The sequence below is a fragment of the Hippichthys cyanospilos genome, chromosome 1 (assembly GCF_059441005.1).
Source record: "Hippichthys cyanospilos isolate Australia breed blue-spotted pipefish chromosome 1, RoL_Hcya_1.0, whole genome shotgun sequence".
NCBI lineage: Eukaryota > Metazoa > Chordata > Actinopteri > Syngnathiformes > Syngnathidae > Hippichthys > Hippichthys cyanospilos.
The window spans coordinates 2,642,814-2,660,039 of record NC_142369.1 but is presented as its reverse complement, the minus strand read 5'-3'; the positions used below and the strand labels follow the sequence as shown (position 1 = coordinate 2,660,039).

Below are 17,226 nucleotides of genomic sequence, written 5' to 3'. Positions count from 1 at the left end.
AAAGGAGTTTGAAGCCGCATGATGGAGACATGAAATGAACTCGTCGCCTCTGACCTCCATGAGGCTTTCCAAGTGGAATTTGAGGCTCCTGGCCCGGTGGGCTTTTCCCGCCAAAGGCGGCATGAAGTTCGGGATTAAAATCTTCTTCATCTCGATCTGTCTCATCGTTGTACCGCTCTCTCGCTTGTAAAGGCCGTAAATTCCTTCCGCCGTCTCGTCTATTTTGCTCTTGATAGACTGTGACGGGGCGGGGCGGAGACTTTTAGTTATCATCGGGAGTTCAAGGCCATTTGGGGATGTGCGAGTGCGATTACCACCTTTCGGGCAGAAATGGTCTTAAAAATGTCCATCAGCCGAAGACCTTCCTCCACAGTGTTGACCGTCCTGAACACTGTGCTGATTAAGGTTTGTAACATTATGTCCAGATCCTTCAAAAACGCACGGAACCTGAGCGCAGACACACGCAAACAAAAAGTTAAAAAAAAAAGGTACATGAGGTATCACATTTCATGGTGTGGGAAGAAGATATTAGAATGTTGATGTCTATGTTTTTTGAAGGCGAGAAACCTGCCCGTCAGCGGATAACGTAATGGAAGAGACCAAGTTGAACCAGTTCTGCAGAAGATCCCGGACGGGTTCGCAAAATCCCTTCAACTAGGTTTGCAAATCACACCTTCCTTGAGCTCAGGCTCTCTTATAATTTCTGACTCGGGCTGTGTTCTTTGTCTCCAGTCTCTCTTATTGACAGATTTGAACAAGGTTTCCTCAGGCATCAGTGAATCATTTAGTCATGACAGGTGAAGTACACTTTGCTTTTCAAATTAAGAGCAAATTGATTTAAAAATGACGCAACTGATTGCTCAGTGGTGTTATAGTGACTCCTTTGGAAAAGGTTGCATACCTTTGTTTTGTTGTTTTATACAGATGCACATTGCCATTAGCGGTAGCATTTTCCAGCAGATGAGCCAGAAACAAAACTAATCCTGACACTAACTCATTCACTCCCAAAAAAATGCGTTTAATGTTTTTTGTTTTTTTAAGAGTCCAGACATTCAATCTCAGATAATCAATTTCTTAAGTACTTTTAGCACTTAAATAATTGATAACTTTAGTGCTTAATTTATTAACGTTTTGAATCAAACTGTCATTTTTAGACCATCGTTTTACCAAAACAAGTGAAAATAACTGACAAAACCTGTTGAAGTACCTGATCAGAAATCAGAACTCTTCATAAAACTATATAACTTTGGGATAGAATGAAATAAGGAAAAATCCCACAATCCGGAACACAATAATTCTAGCATAGTTATCCTTGATGGACTCGCGGTCAGGGACCGTAAACTTTACCTGGAAGCCAAAGAACGAAGACCGTGACTTGGTTCCTACCTGTTGAACTCAATGTGCCAGGCGGTGTTCTCCACCTCAAGGATGCCTTGGTCTACCGCGCGCAGGTTCTGAAGGCCACGCTGGAACTGAGTCTCGATCTTCACCAGGGAAAGAGTATGTTCGGGGCCCTGGTAGCCGCTGAACCACGGCAGCGGAATCTGGTTGCCGTCTTCCCATCGGGCAAACTGCTGCTGGGAGTCGCACACCTAGAATGAAAACGTGACACGGACTTTACAATTTGGGCGGATTTAGACCCGGGGATGTAAACGCAAATTGACCTCAATCAAATCTTTCATTCTTTGAATACAGGCATCCACCGGGACAAAAATATTGGTTTGGTCCAGCAGCCAGCCTTTTTTGGAATTCCTGAGGTGTCAAAAGAGCGGAAGCGTTTTGCAAAACCGGGACGGGGATTCCAGCTGGGCAAGCGTCGGACGGTCTCAGTCTTCTTACTTGCGGTGCACCTCAGCCACGTGCAAGAACATGTTCTTCCAGGTCAGGCAGCACTGGATGCAGTCGTTCAGCTCTTTCTTGCTGGTGATCACGTAGCCCTCAAAGACCTTGTCCAGGGAGATGGTCCTGATGCACAGGCGGATTATCTCGTAACTCATCTGCGCACACAGGAAACCGTTTTGGGAGAAAGTCATCAGCGCATAGCTTAGAAGGTTCTAGGTTGGGGAAATGAGAGCATGCGCGGAAATGGGAGTGTCTACGGCTACTACTTCTACCCTTAAATCTGGATTTTGCCAGTTTTACTAGCATATTTTGGGAACTTGACTTTCTGACCTTTGATTTGACCTAGAAATGTTTCATTGAATCAAATCTCTCGTATGCTCAGTCAAAGTATCCATACTCTCAAGAGCTTTCTGAATATCTCTGAATATCTGGGGGGGTGGATACTTTAATGTCAAAAGTAACGTATGAAATTTCTCGTAAAAGCTTCTGCGAAGTTAGTCTCAAGGTCAAAAGGTCAGGTGACTAAAATACGCACCAATCTAAAGGATTGCCGATATGAGTCCTTTTTAAAGTCTCTTTCCGTTGATATACATTATCAATATACCATTACGATACCCAGTAATTCCCGAGACATAAGGTGGCCACGCCCCTTTTTGCAGAAAAAGGCAACGTTCGGCAGGCCATAGCTCGCAAAACCCTGCTCTGATTGACCTAAAATTTGATATTTAGTGGTGTGCCATTACTAGCAACAAATAAACCAAGTTTCATTCAAACACTGGGTGATTTGACATGGAACAAACCTTATATTACATCAGTGGTTCGAAAATGGGGGTATCAATGGTAGCACCTCAACACACTTGAGGGGCTACATGAGATTTCAACAAGTTGTCCTCAATTCGAATACAATGCCATGATAGGAACATGTTTTTCTTTGCAAATTAATAGCAACATGAAGAAACTTATATAGCTAAATTGTGTTATAGTCACTGCTATGCAAAACACTGTGTTTTTATGTTGTGTTTTACATAGATGCACATTGGCATTAGTGACAAATCTTTTGGAGTTGTTGATTATAATGCGTCTAGAGATATCACTACAAATATGCTCCCAAAGTTTATTAAAATCGTGAGTAGTTTTTTCAAATTGAGGGTAAATTAGTTGGAACATGAAACAACTTTTAAGCTAAAATGTGTTGAAGCGACTCCTCTGCAAAATATTGTATGTGTTTATTTTGTTATCTTTTACATGGATGCACATTGTTGTTAGTTACACATTCTTTTGGACCTGTTGAAAAAAAAATACATCTAGAGTTAACGCTACAAATGCGGTTTCAAAGTTTATTCAAATTGGCAGTATGTATTTCTTTTCAAACTGAGAGCAAATTAATTGGAGAGTGACGCAACTTGGAGCTAAATTGTATTACAGTGACGCCGATGCAAAACATTGTATGCTTTTATTTTGGTAGGTTTTACATAGATGTGCATTGTCACCAATGACGCATCTTTTGGAGCTGTTGAACAAAATACATCGAGAGATACCACTACAAATGTGGTTCCAAAGTTTATTCAAATAGGCAGTACGTTTTTCTTTTCAAACAGAGAGCAAATTAATTGCAGCATGAATCGACTTATTGCTAAAGCGTGTTATAGTGACTCCTATGTAAAACAACGTGCTTTTATTTTGGTAGGTTTGACATAGATGCGCATTATCATTAGTGACGCAACATTTGGAGCTGTTGAATAAAAAATTCAATTAAATTCTACATTTTTTCAGCCAGGGGTTACTAGGCTGAAAAAAAAAAAAAAATCACAGAAGGGTACTTCACAGGGGGGGCTGAATGAATCGTTCCCGGACTTACTTTAAGGAAGAGGCCGGTGATGCGTTCGTTGGTGTTGTAATGTTCCGAATTGGTCCAGATGATCCGAATGAGATATAATATGTGCTGCAGCTTGGGAGCCAGTTCGCTAATGTGGACGCTACTCAATTCCTCGCAGGGCGCCGCCAGTAAGGACAAGAAGCTCAGGTTGGACTGCGCCTCCACCGACGACTCCTGGGTCAACAAAACGACAAACGTGAGCTTCTAAGAATGAATAAATCGATTAATCGGCGTTGCGATTTGAACCTGTAGCTCGGTGGCCAGTTTCATGAAGCGCTTGACATAAAGCGAGTTGGCCATCTCGAGCATTTTCTGGATGTGCCTGACGCCGGGCTTCTGGAGCTGCTTGCTCATGTCTCGGAGCTTTTTGGAGTGGCTCTCCCAGTACGCGATTTCGTAGAGCGGGCCGTTGGAGTGGCTCCTGGACGAATCTTGGACGCTCAGCAGCTCCTTGATCTGGTCCGACCAGTGGATTAAGACGGCTAAAAAAAAAAAAAAGTGACATCCAGTCGGGCTGAAATGAACTTTGTGAGGTATCTGACGCAAATTCTTACACTCCATCCTCTGCACCAGACGAGTGTCCTTGCTGGCTTCCTCGGCGCTGTCGATCAGGCCTTCCATTGGAATGTACAGCACCGTCATACCTTCTTTCTTCGCGACATTGTCTGTTCAAGCGGGGAGACGTCATACATGTTTTGCGACTTGCTCTTGACTCATTCACTGCCAAAAACGCTTGAATACGTTTTTTTAGGTGTCCAAACATTCAACAGCAGGTATTTCCACACATTCGCCCGACTAGAAGCCGCAACTTTTTTCTCATGATTTGAGCCCTGCTGCTTACAGTCCATCTGCAGTTTTTTTACAAGCCACCAGGGGGCAAAGCAAAAGTGTGTATCTGTTCAAGGTGGCAATTTATTTACCCGTGAGGATGGACAGGTAGGTGTGCATGCCGTTGATGTAGTTGTCCTTGATGCCGGCTTCCCAGTCGCTGCTGATGTCATTTTCGTCCGAGTGCAAACTGGTCACGTAGAGAAGCAAGCTCTCGGTGGGGTCGCCCTGCACGGTGCCGTATTCCACCTCTTCGTAGAAGTTCTCCGAGGTGATGGCCGTATCCGGCTCGCGGATAAAGTAGGCCATCTGCTCCACCAGCTGAAATCAAAACGCCGTCTCTCGCGCGCGTTCCGACCGGCGCGCGGCGAGTTCGCGTCGCGCTCGGCCGCACCTGCGTGGGAACGACGAATTCGGCGTGAAGTGTCATGCTGGCGTCCAGGTAGACCATCAAGGTGGGAATGGAGGTGTCTTCGATGAAGCGCTCGAGCGACTTGATGTTCTCCTCCTGCCAAGATTCTCTGGTCACACCCATAATGTCCACACGACGGATGAACTTCTACAAAAGAGAAGCGGGCACTGAGTGGAATGGCGTTTAAAAAAAGAGAAAACCTCATCGTTTACGGCTTGACCGATTACCAGCTGGGACGATTATCAACTATTTCGACAAATATCAGTGTCTTCGTCAGAAACGGTTGAAAATTGGGCTAACTTAAAGCCCCTAGCTCTCTGAGATGGATAGATTGGCAAATTCAAAATTTCCTTGTTCCTAATTGATTATTTTTTGTGTGTGTCAGAAGAAATTTTGATCATGTTTAAAATAACGTGAATACTGTAAATAAGTACCGTATTTTCCGCACTATAAGGTGCACCTAAAAGCCTTTTTTTAAAAAAAAAAAAAAGCTGACTGTGCGCCTTATAATCAGGTGCGCCTTATATATGGATGAATATTTGTAGATGAGGAATGAAGTGATAAAGTAAGCTTTATCTGTTTTTTTTGTGTGTTTACAGTTGAACAAAATTGGTCGTATTGACTGAGTTATTATGCTATTGAGAGTTAAGAGTTATTGAGTTATTATTGTTATTACTTTGAGTATTACTATATTGTGATTGAAAAAGTTTGAAAATATGTCATTAATTGAGGGTGCGCCTTATAATCCGGTGCGCCTTATATATGGATAAAGCTTGAAAATATGTCATTAATTGAGGGTGCGCCTTATAATCCGGTGCGCCTTATATATGGAAAAGGTTTGAAAATATGCCATTAATTGAGGGTGCGCCTTATAATTCAGTGCGTCTTATAGTGCGGGAAATATGGAAAATATTTGGTATTGAATGTGTGGACTCTGTAAAGATGTAAAGCAAAGTTGTTATAGAAACAACGAATAAAAACATTTCATTTGACACGAGATTTACCATGTTTCTGAAAATGAATATCAGCACCAAATATCGGTTATCGGCCTCTTTTTACTATAATCTTGATCTTAAAAGTCTATCTGAAAAACGTAATGCCTCTTGTACCTCACAAAGTTTCCGCAGGACTTCTAAGGGGTCTATTTGTTCAACGACTTCGACTTCCTCATCACTTTTCTCCTCGTCTTCGTTTCTGTTCTCGTCGTCTTCCTTGCTGTCCTTGTCTTCGTAATTGCTGCTGTCTTTACTGTCATCGGTAAGGCTAATGCTGTGCTCCGTTTTGTTGTCGTCGTCGTTGCCGTCCTCGTTGGCGACATTGGGGTCGTCCTCGTTGGGGATATTCTCATCTTCGTTTTCCTGTGTGGTAACTGGAGCTAGCACAGCAAAACACATCGGCTTTACGCTGTTATCCAGCAGTGAGTAATACACACACACACATATACATATATATATATATATATACACATATATATATATATATATATATATATATATATATATATATATATATATATATATATATATATATATATATATAGGCATACACACACATACATAACACACATATAAAATTTTATATAAATAAACTTGACTTGACAAAATATTTTTATCGACTCAGCTGTGCCAAGTTAAGTTTTTATTCTTGAAAATGAACATCCTTGCTTCAAAAGAAACTTAAATTGTTTTTTTACTCTCAAAACCAGTCAACAGTGGGGGTCTAACAATACATTTTACCAATCGCCCAAAACTTAGGCTAGCCTCGGCTAACAATATCTTAAATAAAAAAGAAACACAGACATGAAGGAACTTAAAAACACGTTTTTTTATTTTGCGTTTAAAAAGAAAAACATAAAATTGTGTCTTTGCTAGTCCAGCCATTGAATCAGGTACTTATTATTATTATTATTATTTTTTTTAAGTGTTATGGTAAAGGAGCATCTAAAAATGGCTGATACTAACTATAGGCAAAATACTAACTTTTTACTGCTAAAACAAGTTAAATAAGTGGACTATCCCTTCAAATGCAACACTTCAGTAATTAATGCATCTTGCAAATATTATATATTTTTTAATAGTAATGACGAATAAACTTGAAGCAGACTTGTCAGGTATTTGAAATGATGCAACGTGAAATACCAACCTGCATCTTTGTCCTCATTGGCACCATCGTTGTTTTCATTGTTCTCATTTTTGCTGTCATCCTTATCATTGTTGTTGTCATTATTATCATTGTTGCCGGTGTTATTTCCGATGTTTTCATTGGTGTTGCTCGCATCTTCTTTTACCTCGGTGGCAACTTTAGCAGACCCGGGAGAACACAAGAAAAAAATTCATCAGAGGAACAAGTTATACACGTATTTAAAATACGTCACTAGGAGTGGACTTAAATGAAATTCGGATGATGATTCGATGCAATTTACCAGCATTTTTGTTGTCATTTTCCCCCTCAGGTGTTTCGGTGGCATCCTGGTTTGGCGACGCCATCTCAGTTCGCAATTTCAGTTCGACAAAACACAAGTAGAGAACGCCTCAGACACAACATGGAGAAACTACAAGAAAAGGGAAAAAATGAAAACATGAATTTCCAGTCGCATTCGAGTGAGACTCGACAAAAGTTTTCGAGCCGCGCGGGACAACAGGCGCGTCAGCGTCACCATGGTAACCGTGTCAAACACGACTTGAAATTGTATCATATCGGCTCCGTTTGAAGCACGAATCCATTGAAAATAAAAGCATTATTTCGATCATCGGAAGCTAATTTTTATAATGGCACAAACCGTGCAAAAGGAAGTATTTTCCAAACATACCTTTCCAGAAAGTTTCGCATCTATGTTCCCTGTCTTCATTGCGAGAAAAATATCTTCCCAAGTTTCAAATAAAACAATTTGACTGCTAATTTCCGTATCGGTTGCAGGTGCAGGCAACTTCCACGCGATCCGCTCGTCTCATCGGTGACGTCATAAACATGTGCCGTCATCTAATGACGTCGCATACTGATGTCAATGTCAGCGGTGTTATCGCCATATTAATTTGCATCTTCCTTTTTTATGAGATTTATGTGTCACGGGCGAAGGCCCATATGTTATTTCTAATTTGATTTGATCAAACTGACCCTTTTTAAAGTTAAACTAAATGAATGCATTTTCTCGTACAAAGACGACAAAAAGGTTCACTGTGATGTGGCACATTCAGGTTCATTTTTTTAAGTTTTTTTTAAGAGTCCAGACATTCAATCCCAGTTACTTAGATCATCTTTTTTTTCCCCATTTTTTCAAGCGTTTGGTTTTAAGATTAATTAATTGTTTTAAGTGATTACTTAATATATGGGATTGAATGTCTGGCCTCTTTAAAAAAAAAACATTCAAATTATGTTAAAAGTTTAGGAACAAAAATGCAATATGAATGTTGACGTAATAATGATTTTATTGAGAGCTCAAATCCGTAGTATACCAGCTATACAATGACAATTAAAGCATTCTATTTTTAAAAAAATCCCATCTTGATAATCCTTTGCATTGATTCCAATGAAGCGTGATCATCTGAGATGTTTGCTTTAGTTCCATTTACATTCATGAGGTGGAGCAGAATTTGCATTGCCATGTTCAATGAGGCAAAGACGTTAGTCATTACTGGCGATGAAAACTCGACATGCAAAAAAAAAATGCACTCAGAATTAATCAACTACATCAGTTAAATGTGTCATAAATGCAGATTACATGAAACAACAACCTATTCTGAGGTGTTACAAATAAAATAACGTCAGTCCCTCCGGAAAGCATTCAAATGTTATTCCGGAAGATGGATGCTACATTGAAGAATGGCAACATGAGTCCGTTCGGTTCGTCGGCCGGATTGAGCTGAGGCGCTTGCGGTGTCGGTTAGAAGGCCCCCCCCGCTCCAAACTGTGATTTCTGTGGCTTCGAAGTCAATGTGCAGGATTCAAACAACGAGACGATCTCGGCGTCCTTTCAAATAAATACGCTGAAGATGAACCCGACGAGCAGCCTTGTTGGACGCCTTGCACGGCCGTCCTAAGCGGACGGGACCGCTTTAGAAACCCAGCGGGTGAGAGGCCACCGTCCCGCCGTTCTCCACCACGGCTGCCGAAATGGCCCGAAAGTTGTTATAAAGTTGCCTGGACTGGCTGGAGCGCAGCGCCTTGATGTCTCGCGTCAGTCTCCCGTGAGCCTAAGAAAGCAAAACGAAAAGAAATCAAGTCTCGCACAACCAGAAATCAGAATCCCATTTGATACGCATAAATGTGAGCGTCCTTCGGGGAAGATCTCACCTCCGCGCACCAGGTCTCGCACAGAACCTTCTCATGCTGGGCCGAAGGGAGGCCCCGACTCAGCGAGCGCGACGCCCTGCCGAGGACGAGAAAGCCCGTCAGGCTCGGCGGACGCTTGAGAGGCGGCGAGGAGAGGGACAAAGAGGTCAAAGTGCGCGTCTACCTTGAGAGGACAACGATCATGGTGTAAATGTCAATGGCGCAGTCTGCCACTCTCATCAGGACAAACTGCTCATCTGCAACGGGGAGGCAAGCGTGATTGGTTTTCGCCACATGACTGAGGCGGCAAACAACATGCGTTTGAATCCTTCATCAATGGCGCGATTATTTAGTCCGTTGGAATTTTAAAACGTGCTTTCATTACCGAGGGATTTTTTTTTTGTCCCTGAAATCAAATCGGAAAACGATTGGCTTGTTTTGTAAGAAAATGGGCAAAAATGTTGATGAAGGCTTCATTTGGAGTCACAATGGCTTTCGCGCACTCACCGATAATCTTCTTGCCATGTTTGATAAGAAGCTCCTCGATAGCCACGCCGAATTGCTCGATGGCTTTCACCGCCTATACAGCGGAAAAATATGGAAGCCCATTAGAGTCATTGAAGAAAAACAAAAGGTGGGCAGGATTCCCACTTTTCTCTCAGAATTCTCATTTTAAATTCTCATTTTTGGTGTGTATTGGTCCCTTTTTTCCACCTATTTTACAAAAAATGGGGCCAGGGAAGACAAAAACCAGTGACAGGATTCTCAATTGAAATTGAAAAAAACACTATCTCTAAACGTCTTCTATAAAAATGAAAACGATACTACCCCCAAACTCCACACCAAATAATCAAATAAAGAAAAAGTAGGATTTGAGTAATCAAGCTCTGATTACGCACCAGTTCACCGCTTTGAGCCAGGTCAGGGTGGACATTTCCTTGCAGTGTCAATCCTGTGCTCATGCCTGCCTTCCTACAAGGAGAACGGAGACGCTTTGACCGTGACAAAAACAACGAAGCACCGCAGTCCATCGGCGTACGCAGATGTTACCTCTTTGCTCTCTTGGTGAGTTCTTCCGCCAGCAGCCCGGCATTGCCGAGCGGGTTCTTCAGGGCCTTCTGTAAGCTCTTCAGCTGGTTGCCCGCATTCTGAGGAGAAGGATCAAAAGTCAAAGGCGGCGTGGACGCCGGGCAGAAAAACAGACGACGCGGATGTTCACCTGGAATCCGTTGAGGGCCACAAAAAGCCGGAGAATGTCATTGGTGCCCTCGAAGATGCGGAAAATTCGCAGGTCCCTCATCACCCTCTCCACTCCAGCATCCTGGAAAAAGAAAACGTCTCTCCTCAGTGTCCTTTTCCGGTTCCTCGACCGTCAGTCGGAAGATGTGGGGACGCCCCTCACTTTCATGAAGCCCATGCCGCCCATAACTTGTATGCACTCGTCCGTCACGGTCCACGCGGCTTCCTGCGTGAGGTTCAGAAAAATCCAGATGCCACTGAGCTAGACTGACATGGTCATCGACTGACTTTCCGGGGGCAAAGGTTCTCACGGAAGCGAAGATCTTGCTGATGGCCGCCTCGATCTGGAACTCGGTGGCTCCGCTGTCCATGTTGCCGCTGATCATGTAGGCCAGAGACTGCGAGAAAGAAGTGGTGACTGTGGGTTCTCCGCGAGCTCCCAATGTATGAGGGACTTCTACTGACCTCGGTGACGTACTGCAGCATGGCCATGCGGGCCATCTTCTCCTGGATGGCGCCGTAGGTGTGGATCTTGTTGCCAAATTGGGTCCTGTTGATTGCGTGGTCCACCTGATGAACGGAGGAGGCCGTGACCGTTAAGAGGACGCGAAACGTAGTCTGCAAAAGGGGTAGTCAACCCCTGCTCCGCGGCCTAGTATACACGTATAGTAAATAACAAATTATTTCTGTTTTATATATTATCTGAGTCTGAAACTTTTTATTTTGAAAAACCTTTCATGCCCAGATTTTCTTGGATTTCTAGTCACTTGTGCGCCAAAATGTCTCATAAGGAAGTAAAGTGAATAAGAAACAGACATTTTCGGGAACCCGCTGAAGAGACAGGAGACGAGCCCACAACTTCGAAGAAGAAAAGAAAGATTTTAACGGGCAAAAGTTACCGCTTTGTTAATGGCTCCTTTCATAGTGCCGGAGAGGGCGGCGGCCATGCCGAAACGGCCGTTGTTCAGGATGTTCATGGCCACTTTGAAGCCGCCTCCCACCTCGCCCAGCACGCAGTCGGCCGGCACGCGCACGTTGTCGAAGTACACCTCGGCCGTGTTGGAGGCTTTGATGCCCATCTTCTTCTCTGGTGGCCCGCTGGGATGATGGGCACAAGAGAAACGTGAATCTCCGCGAAAGGATCATTTTAAAGATTTCGGTAGAAAACAAATGTATTCTTCTCACTGTGTCACTCCACCAAAGCTCTTCTCCACAACAAAAGCTGTGATCTTGTCCTTCATCTCGCCTGTCTTTGGATCCTTCATTGGTGTCTTGGCAAATACGGTGAAGATCTCAGCCAGACCACCATTACTAAAAGGAGGAAATAAATAAATACGTTAACTATGACACCCATTCAACTACTAGCAACCTAACCATTTATGACAAGAAGGAACGTCCTTATAACTTCATGAATTGTGCCATGAACTGCGGAACAGATTGTTTTAACGAATATATTTCATGGTGACCTCTGCTATTTGTGGGTAATCGTGAAAACCTGCAAGCAATTGAAAGCTACCAAAATGCCAAATCTGCAATGAATTGAAACCGACTAAAATGCATTGAGATGAAACATACAACTTTATTCATTCTAATAGTTATGGAATTAAAACTCAATCAGTAGTTTTTTTTCTGCCTACAATCAGTCAGCATCAACCTAAAATAATCCAAACCTATTAGACAACATCATAGTAATAACTGAATAAGTGGCTCGTGTAGGCTTTGTCTTGATAATGTTTGCTTTATTTTTTCTTTTTGTAAGCCATTTTGAAACGTGCATAAAAAACAAATTGTGCAGGGTAAGTCCGCCCTTTCTGTTCTGTAGACTCACCTGATCCAGATTTTGCTGCCATTGAGCGTAAAGAACTTTCCACAGGGAGACTGCACAGCTACGGTTTTGATGGAAGCGGCATCGGAACCGCTGGCTGGCTCGGTCAGGCAAAAGGCAGCAATGTGCTCGCCTGCACATATAAAGCGCACATGATTCGTGTCTGTCCTCCACGACCTCCATAAAAGCGCTTTACAGAGCTCGATTACCTGACGCAAGTTTAGGCAGGTATTTCTCTTTTTGCGCCGCATTGCCAAAAAGCAAAATGCCCTTGAAGCCAATAGACTGGTGGGCACCGAGTGTGATGCCCACACCGAGATCGTGGGTGCCGACGATCTCCACCAGCCGAGCGTACTGAGGAGAGACGGGTGAGGTTATGGCCGACTGTGTGAGACAGCCCGTCCGCGCTGCTTAAATATTAAACGGGCGCACCTGCGTGTTGGTGAGGCCCAGACCGCCCAGGTCGGCCGGAACCTGCAGGCCGAAGGCCCCCATCTCTTTCAGGCCCTGCATCGTATGATCCTCGACTTTCTCCAGCGCATCGTTCTTAGCCGGGTCGTTCACCTCCTGCAGACAGGAAGAGAGTCACCAGAGGGACACCGCCAGCGAGACAGAGTGGGTTTGAATTTTCTGAAGGATGGGAGGGAAGTCGACCGAGTCGGGTAGTCGACTTTAAAAATAGGTTGACTGAAAATAGTTGCCTTGAAGCGCCGCCTGAACCACGTGGAGTCCGGGCATTCACTCTTAGGTATGTTTTCTTTGTGTGTGTGCGTGTGTGTAGCTGGGTGGGGGGCTAAGAGAGGGTCGAAAAATGGCTGGTACAAAATAGATTCAGTAATCAACTACACTTCTTTAGTAACGAAAGTAATTGTTTACATTACACTTACCTAAAATAATCAATAATTTCAGTACTTGGTTACTTAGCGTAATGGATTACTTAATTGTTTTTGTACCAGACATTTTTAAACCCGGTTTTAACCCCTCAGAAAATTTTTAAAATATAAAGAAGTACCTCAGCGTGAATGCCTGGACTCAGATGGCGATTCAAGGCAACTATTTTTAGTCTACCTATTTTTAACCAATTATCAACCTTCTTTGGCCAAACACTTGACAATTTTGCAAATAAATAAATATAACTAAGATTGAAAGTCTTGACTCTTACAAACATGTAAAAATATGGCTTTGGGATTGTATAAGAGCGGATATTTTCAATGGAATAATCAATAGGAGAATTATTTTGAAGAGATTCGATTGTGAGTCCTTAATATTACCTCGAAAAACTTGCCCACAGGCGGCACAAGCTCACGGAGGAACTGCTCCTGCTCTTCGTTCAGGGCTAAACACAAGGGAGAAATTGCTTATTGATTGTAAATTTAAAAAACGTCTCTGTGAAATGTTTGGTTTACCGGAAGGATAGGGAAACACTTGAGCTGTGGCAATCTGCCCCTTGAAAATATTCACAGCAAAAGATTTGGACTCCTGCGGGGATATTAAGCCGGACAATTTAATGGCAACAATATAACGCGCCACCGTCCATATTTGTGTGACAACATTTTGTTAGGAAACGCACTGCAGAGGCTGTCGTCTTCTCCACCGCAGTGGCAGCATCCGTGCCGACTGCTGCTGGCTTCTCCAACACAGCCTACGGTAACAGACTAAAGTGAGCATTTTACATTGCCAATATTTTAAAAATGTCCCAATAAATAAAGAAAACTGTGATTTGGGGTCACAGTCCATCAACAGGTCCAAATTTAGTTTAACTAAACTAAAAATATAAAAGATTGCGATGTATTTTGTAAACTAGGAAAAAATAAGAATTCCAGCACGAAAACCATGACAACTTCCGGTTTCTGTTATGTCAGAAGAGCTGCAGTGTCACCTTAAATATGAACCGTGTGATCAGTGAACTTTCACCTACTTACTCCGGAATGGGGTGACCGTATTATATCACCATTAATATCAGTGCATTAAGATCAAAAGTGATGTCGAGGTCATGTAAGGCAAAAGACGTTCATAAAAATAACGTATACATAGTGATGTAATGCATTATGTGACATACCTGAGTAGCTTGACTAGCATACAGACGTGAGCTATTCACAGCCACGACAGCCTGGCGTTGAGCTCTGAATGACATGAACGCATTTTCGTATTTTTATATTAAAATGAAACAAAATATAGCTATTAATTTTAAGGATGTAATTAAGAAATTTTGATCGTAAATATGAATTCTACACACCCAGTGAGTCCGGGTGCGATTCGTAGAATGGCACCACCAAGCGCAGATTGGCCCACTTTAAGAAGCAGCATTATTATTCTGTGAACAAAGGAGAGGAAAAATATGAATATAAAAAAGAGAGTTCCGTTAAAAAAAAAACAAGAGTTACAGGCTAGGCTAACGGTTAGCATCGCCTTGACACCGGCCAACAAACGTTACGTCACAACCGTTTCGACCTATTCTACGAGAGCGTTCTGTTTGTGTATCTTTATAGGGAATTCACAGAAAAGGTCAATTTGATAACGCAAACCATAATTATATGATATACCTGTGTGTATGATACCGCCCTCCTTCCGAGCAGAAGCAGACCTCAACTGGAAAAGTGGCAGGTTTTTTTCTCCTCCTCTTGACCGGGTTACCCGGATAATGACTGCCTTGTCGCAGTGCATCTTGGGACATATAGTTTTAATGTCAATTCAAAATATTTCCCGTTGCTATGGCGCATATGGCAACAATTTATTGATTATTTGCATTGAAAATGTATGCAATTTTATAATTTGTATTATGATTATGATTGTGATTGTGATTGTTATTATCTTCGTTATTATATTTATAGATAATGATTGCATTCAAAACAAAGTATCACTTCTACAAAAATGTATTGTTCAGGTTGCAAAGATGACACCGGATTTTGTAGTTCACATAGTGAACCTGTGGCTTCGCATGAGAGAATCATCGGGCGTTAAAACGTCCTATCTATGGCGTTTCAATGTCACTGAAGTTGTTAATGCGCCCTCCTGTGGACGAAATTTGTTAATGTGCCTTTTCGGAAAAGGAACTGTCCAAACCCTTTCTGGCACTATTCCTTAACCTTTGTTGGATTACAACATCACGTCGGGCCGTGGTACTGTCGCGATAATAATTGATTATTCCTAGAATCGTGTGTGTGTGTGTGTGTGTGTGTGTGTGTGTGTGTGTGTTTGTGAGTGTGTATGATGTTGTCACCACGCCCCCTTCTGGAAAATGACTGCTGTTTCGCTTTCCGAAATGACGTAATCGCGCGACGGCTTGTGGACTTTGCAAAAATTGTTTGTCTGATAACAACGTTTTGCGGTCTGTGTGTTGTTGCTTTAAATGGACACTCAATTTATTTGGGGCTTGTTTTCTGTGTTTTGGTCATGTGATGTTTGCAAGCAGAGCGGTGATTGGTTGTTACCTGAGCCCTGACCACACGTAAAGACACTTTCAGTCAACAAGAAGTTAAAAATATGTTTTGGAAAGTGTCGATTGGATATTAAGAATATTTATGATATCAAACGAATTATAGACGGTTATAGACATAACTTTCTATGGCTGAAAATGATTAAATAAGTTTGGTATCAGCTGGCAGGCTAGTTGTGACCCACCCATGGATGGAACATTTGCTAGCAAAATATTGATTTTCAAACTCTTAACCATGTATTACAAATTGAATTGCTCCAAAGGTGCCTGCTGTGAGACAAACATCAATGGCTTATTTTCCCTAATCTTTCATTAAATAATAATTTTAAAAAAATGGTGGCTTCAGGCTTCTATTGAGTTGTGCTTTCAAATGTTCTTGGTTACCTATTAAGTTGTAAAAAGTCTACATTTATGGATATCAAGGCACAGTTAGTACTCATTCCAAAGTATGCCAGTGTTGCATAATGGCATGGGTATTAATGGTTTTGTAAGGTTAATAAAAAATGCAAATACTTCCTGTAACTAGCTCCCAAAAAAAATCATGCGTACACTCGTTTGTATGGAGAAATTTTGGGAGCTTTTTGACGGTATAAGTACAAGCACCTGTGCCAGTGTTGACACAAAATCTCCCTTGTGCCAAGTCATGACACAAGTTACATAAGGAGCAAACGGCGCCACTCGTGGTCCTCATGCGGCGCTAATCAACACGCAAAGCCTCAGAATCGTGTGTGAAATGTGTCATGTGAACTTCAACTTGGCCACTCAGACAAGAAAAAAAAATCCCATCTTGCCAATCTTCCTTCAGTTTGTTGTTTGACCTTTGAACTTTGCAAACAAATTCAACAACAACCGAAGTAAACAGGAAGCGTATTGAAATAAAAGGTCATTTTATCGTCGGTGTTATGCTAATCAATGGCTGCTAGTGGCCTGCTGGCTCGTCATGTGGATGCAAAATGTCGCAGGGCCTCCATAAAATGCTTGATGGCGCAGACGGTCCATTTGCTTTGACCCAATAAAACGTGTTTACGTAACTCCCCTACAGTCGCCAGAGTACGTATTTTATTCGCTTTTATGGCTCACTTAAACCACTCATCTGGCTAACGATGCTAACGATTACGACAATTGAATGTGGCGAGGAGACAATTGGAGGCAGCGTGGAGACATGGCGTGGCGCCAACCGGATGCGTCTCAAGCCTCGCGAGGGTCTCGTGAGGTTTCCTACGTTAAACGTCCGCCTCATCGATCCGTCCCGCACATGCTGCGTGATGACACGGAATGCCATGGCTGTCCCGCGTCACGTGTTTGTTTGACAAAACAAAAGCCGTTTTTAACCGAATGACCTTTCCATAGCTCGCTATCTGTGCCCCTTTTACACTTTAAACCGTACCGGTGACCCCTAATATAGATAAACGTAACGTACTATATACAGGACTGTATAGGCCAAGGTGTGTACACGCCTAACATGTTGATGTTGACTTCTGTTATGACTAAACATCAAC

At 42.6% G+C, this 17,226-nt stretch overlaps 2 protein-coding genes across 3 annotated transcripts in view; both read right to left on the bottom strand.

The window, feature by feature from the left end:
* The window catches only part of dnah2 (dynein, axonemal, heavy chain 2), a 42,273-nt gene extending 34,829 nt beyond the window's left edge, over window positions 1-7,444 (bottom strand). The window contains exons 1-13 of the mRNA XM_088421941.1: window positions 7,381-7,444; window positions 7,101-7,256; window positions 6,068-6,333; window positions 4,941-5,105; window positions 4,639-4,867; window positions 4,273-4,383; window positions 3,965-4,200; window positions 3,701-3,892; window positions 1,840-1,997; window positions 1,665-1,752; window positions 1,387-1,592; window positions 318-447; window positions 55-237 (exon numbers count right to left, since the gene is read on the bottom strand). Coding sequence (XP_088278067.1) covers window positions 55-237; window positions 318-447; window positions 1,387-1,592; window positions 1,665-1,752; window positions 1,840-1,997; window positions 3,701-3,892; window positions 3,965-4,200; window positions 4,273-4,383; window positions 4,639-4,867; window positions 4,941-5,105; window positions 6,068-6,333; window positions 7,101-7,256; window positions 7,381-7,444 — 2,184 coding nt within the window. The remainder of the gene's footprint in view (window positions 1-54; window positions 238-317; window positions 448-1,386; window positions 1,593-1,664; window positions 1,753-1,839; window positions 1,998-3,700; window positions 3,893-3,964; window positions 4,201-4,272; window positions 4,384-4,638; window positions 4,868-4,940; window positions 5,106-6,067; window positions 6,334-7,100; window positions 7,257-7,380) is intronic.
* Window positions 7,445-8,365: 921 nt separating this feature from the next.
* On the bottom strand, window positions 8,366-14,941 carry acadvl (acyl-CoA dehydrogenase very long chain). 2 transcript variants are annotated; one of them, XM_088430622.1, is made up of 21 exons: window positions 14,835-14,941; window positions 14,528-14,605; window positions 14,351-14,414; window positions 13,862-13,933; window positions 13,698-13,770; window positions 13,563-13,627; window positions 12,724-12,858; window positions 12,501-12,645; window positions 12,295-12,424; window positions 11,652-11,777; window positions 11,366-11,564; window positions 10,932-11,036; window positions 10,778-10,864; window positions 10,630-10,692; window positions 10,447-10,548; window positions 10,278-10,375; window positions 10,127-10,199; window positions 9,735-9,807; window positions 9,412-9,484; window positions 9,249-9,324; window positions 8,366-9,148 (listed from the first exon to the last, which is right to left on the bottom strand). In XM_088430622.1, the coding sequence occupies exons 2-21, from the start codon at window positions 14,596-14,598 to the stop codon at window positions 9,011-9,013; spliced, it is 1,968 nt and encodes a 655-aa protein (XP_088286748.1). In that variant the 5' UTR covers window positions 14,599-14,605; window positions 14,835-14,941; the 3' UTR covers window positions 8,366-9,010. The 2 variants fall into 2 exon arrangements, with proteins under 2 accessions (XP_088286748.1, XP_088286756.1); XM_088430630.1 differs by having other exon boundaries at window positions 14,528-14,613; window positions 14,836-14,909.
* Between the last annotated feature and the right edge of the window lie 2,285 nt (window positions 14,942-17,226).

What these genes read in the sequence shown, in the direction of transcription:
- acadvl (XM_088430622.1), bottom strand. Translation starts at nt 14,598, where the DNA reads ATGCTGCTTCTTAAAGTGGGCCAATCTGCGCTTGGTGGTGCCATTCTA. An exon ending in CTCACCAAGAGAGCAAAGAG is followed by an intron (nt 10,200 to 10,277) that starts GTAACATCTGCG and finishes TTCTCCTTGTAG; the next exon opens with GAAGGCAGGCATGAGCACAG. An exon ending in ACATGGCAAGAAGATTATCG is followed by an intron (nt 9,485 to 9,734) that starts GTGAGTGCGCGA and finishes TCCCCGTTGCAG; the next exon opens with ATGAGCAGTTTGTCCTGATG.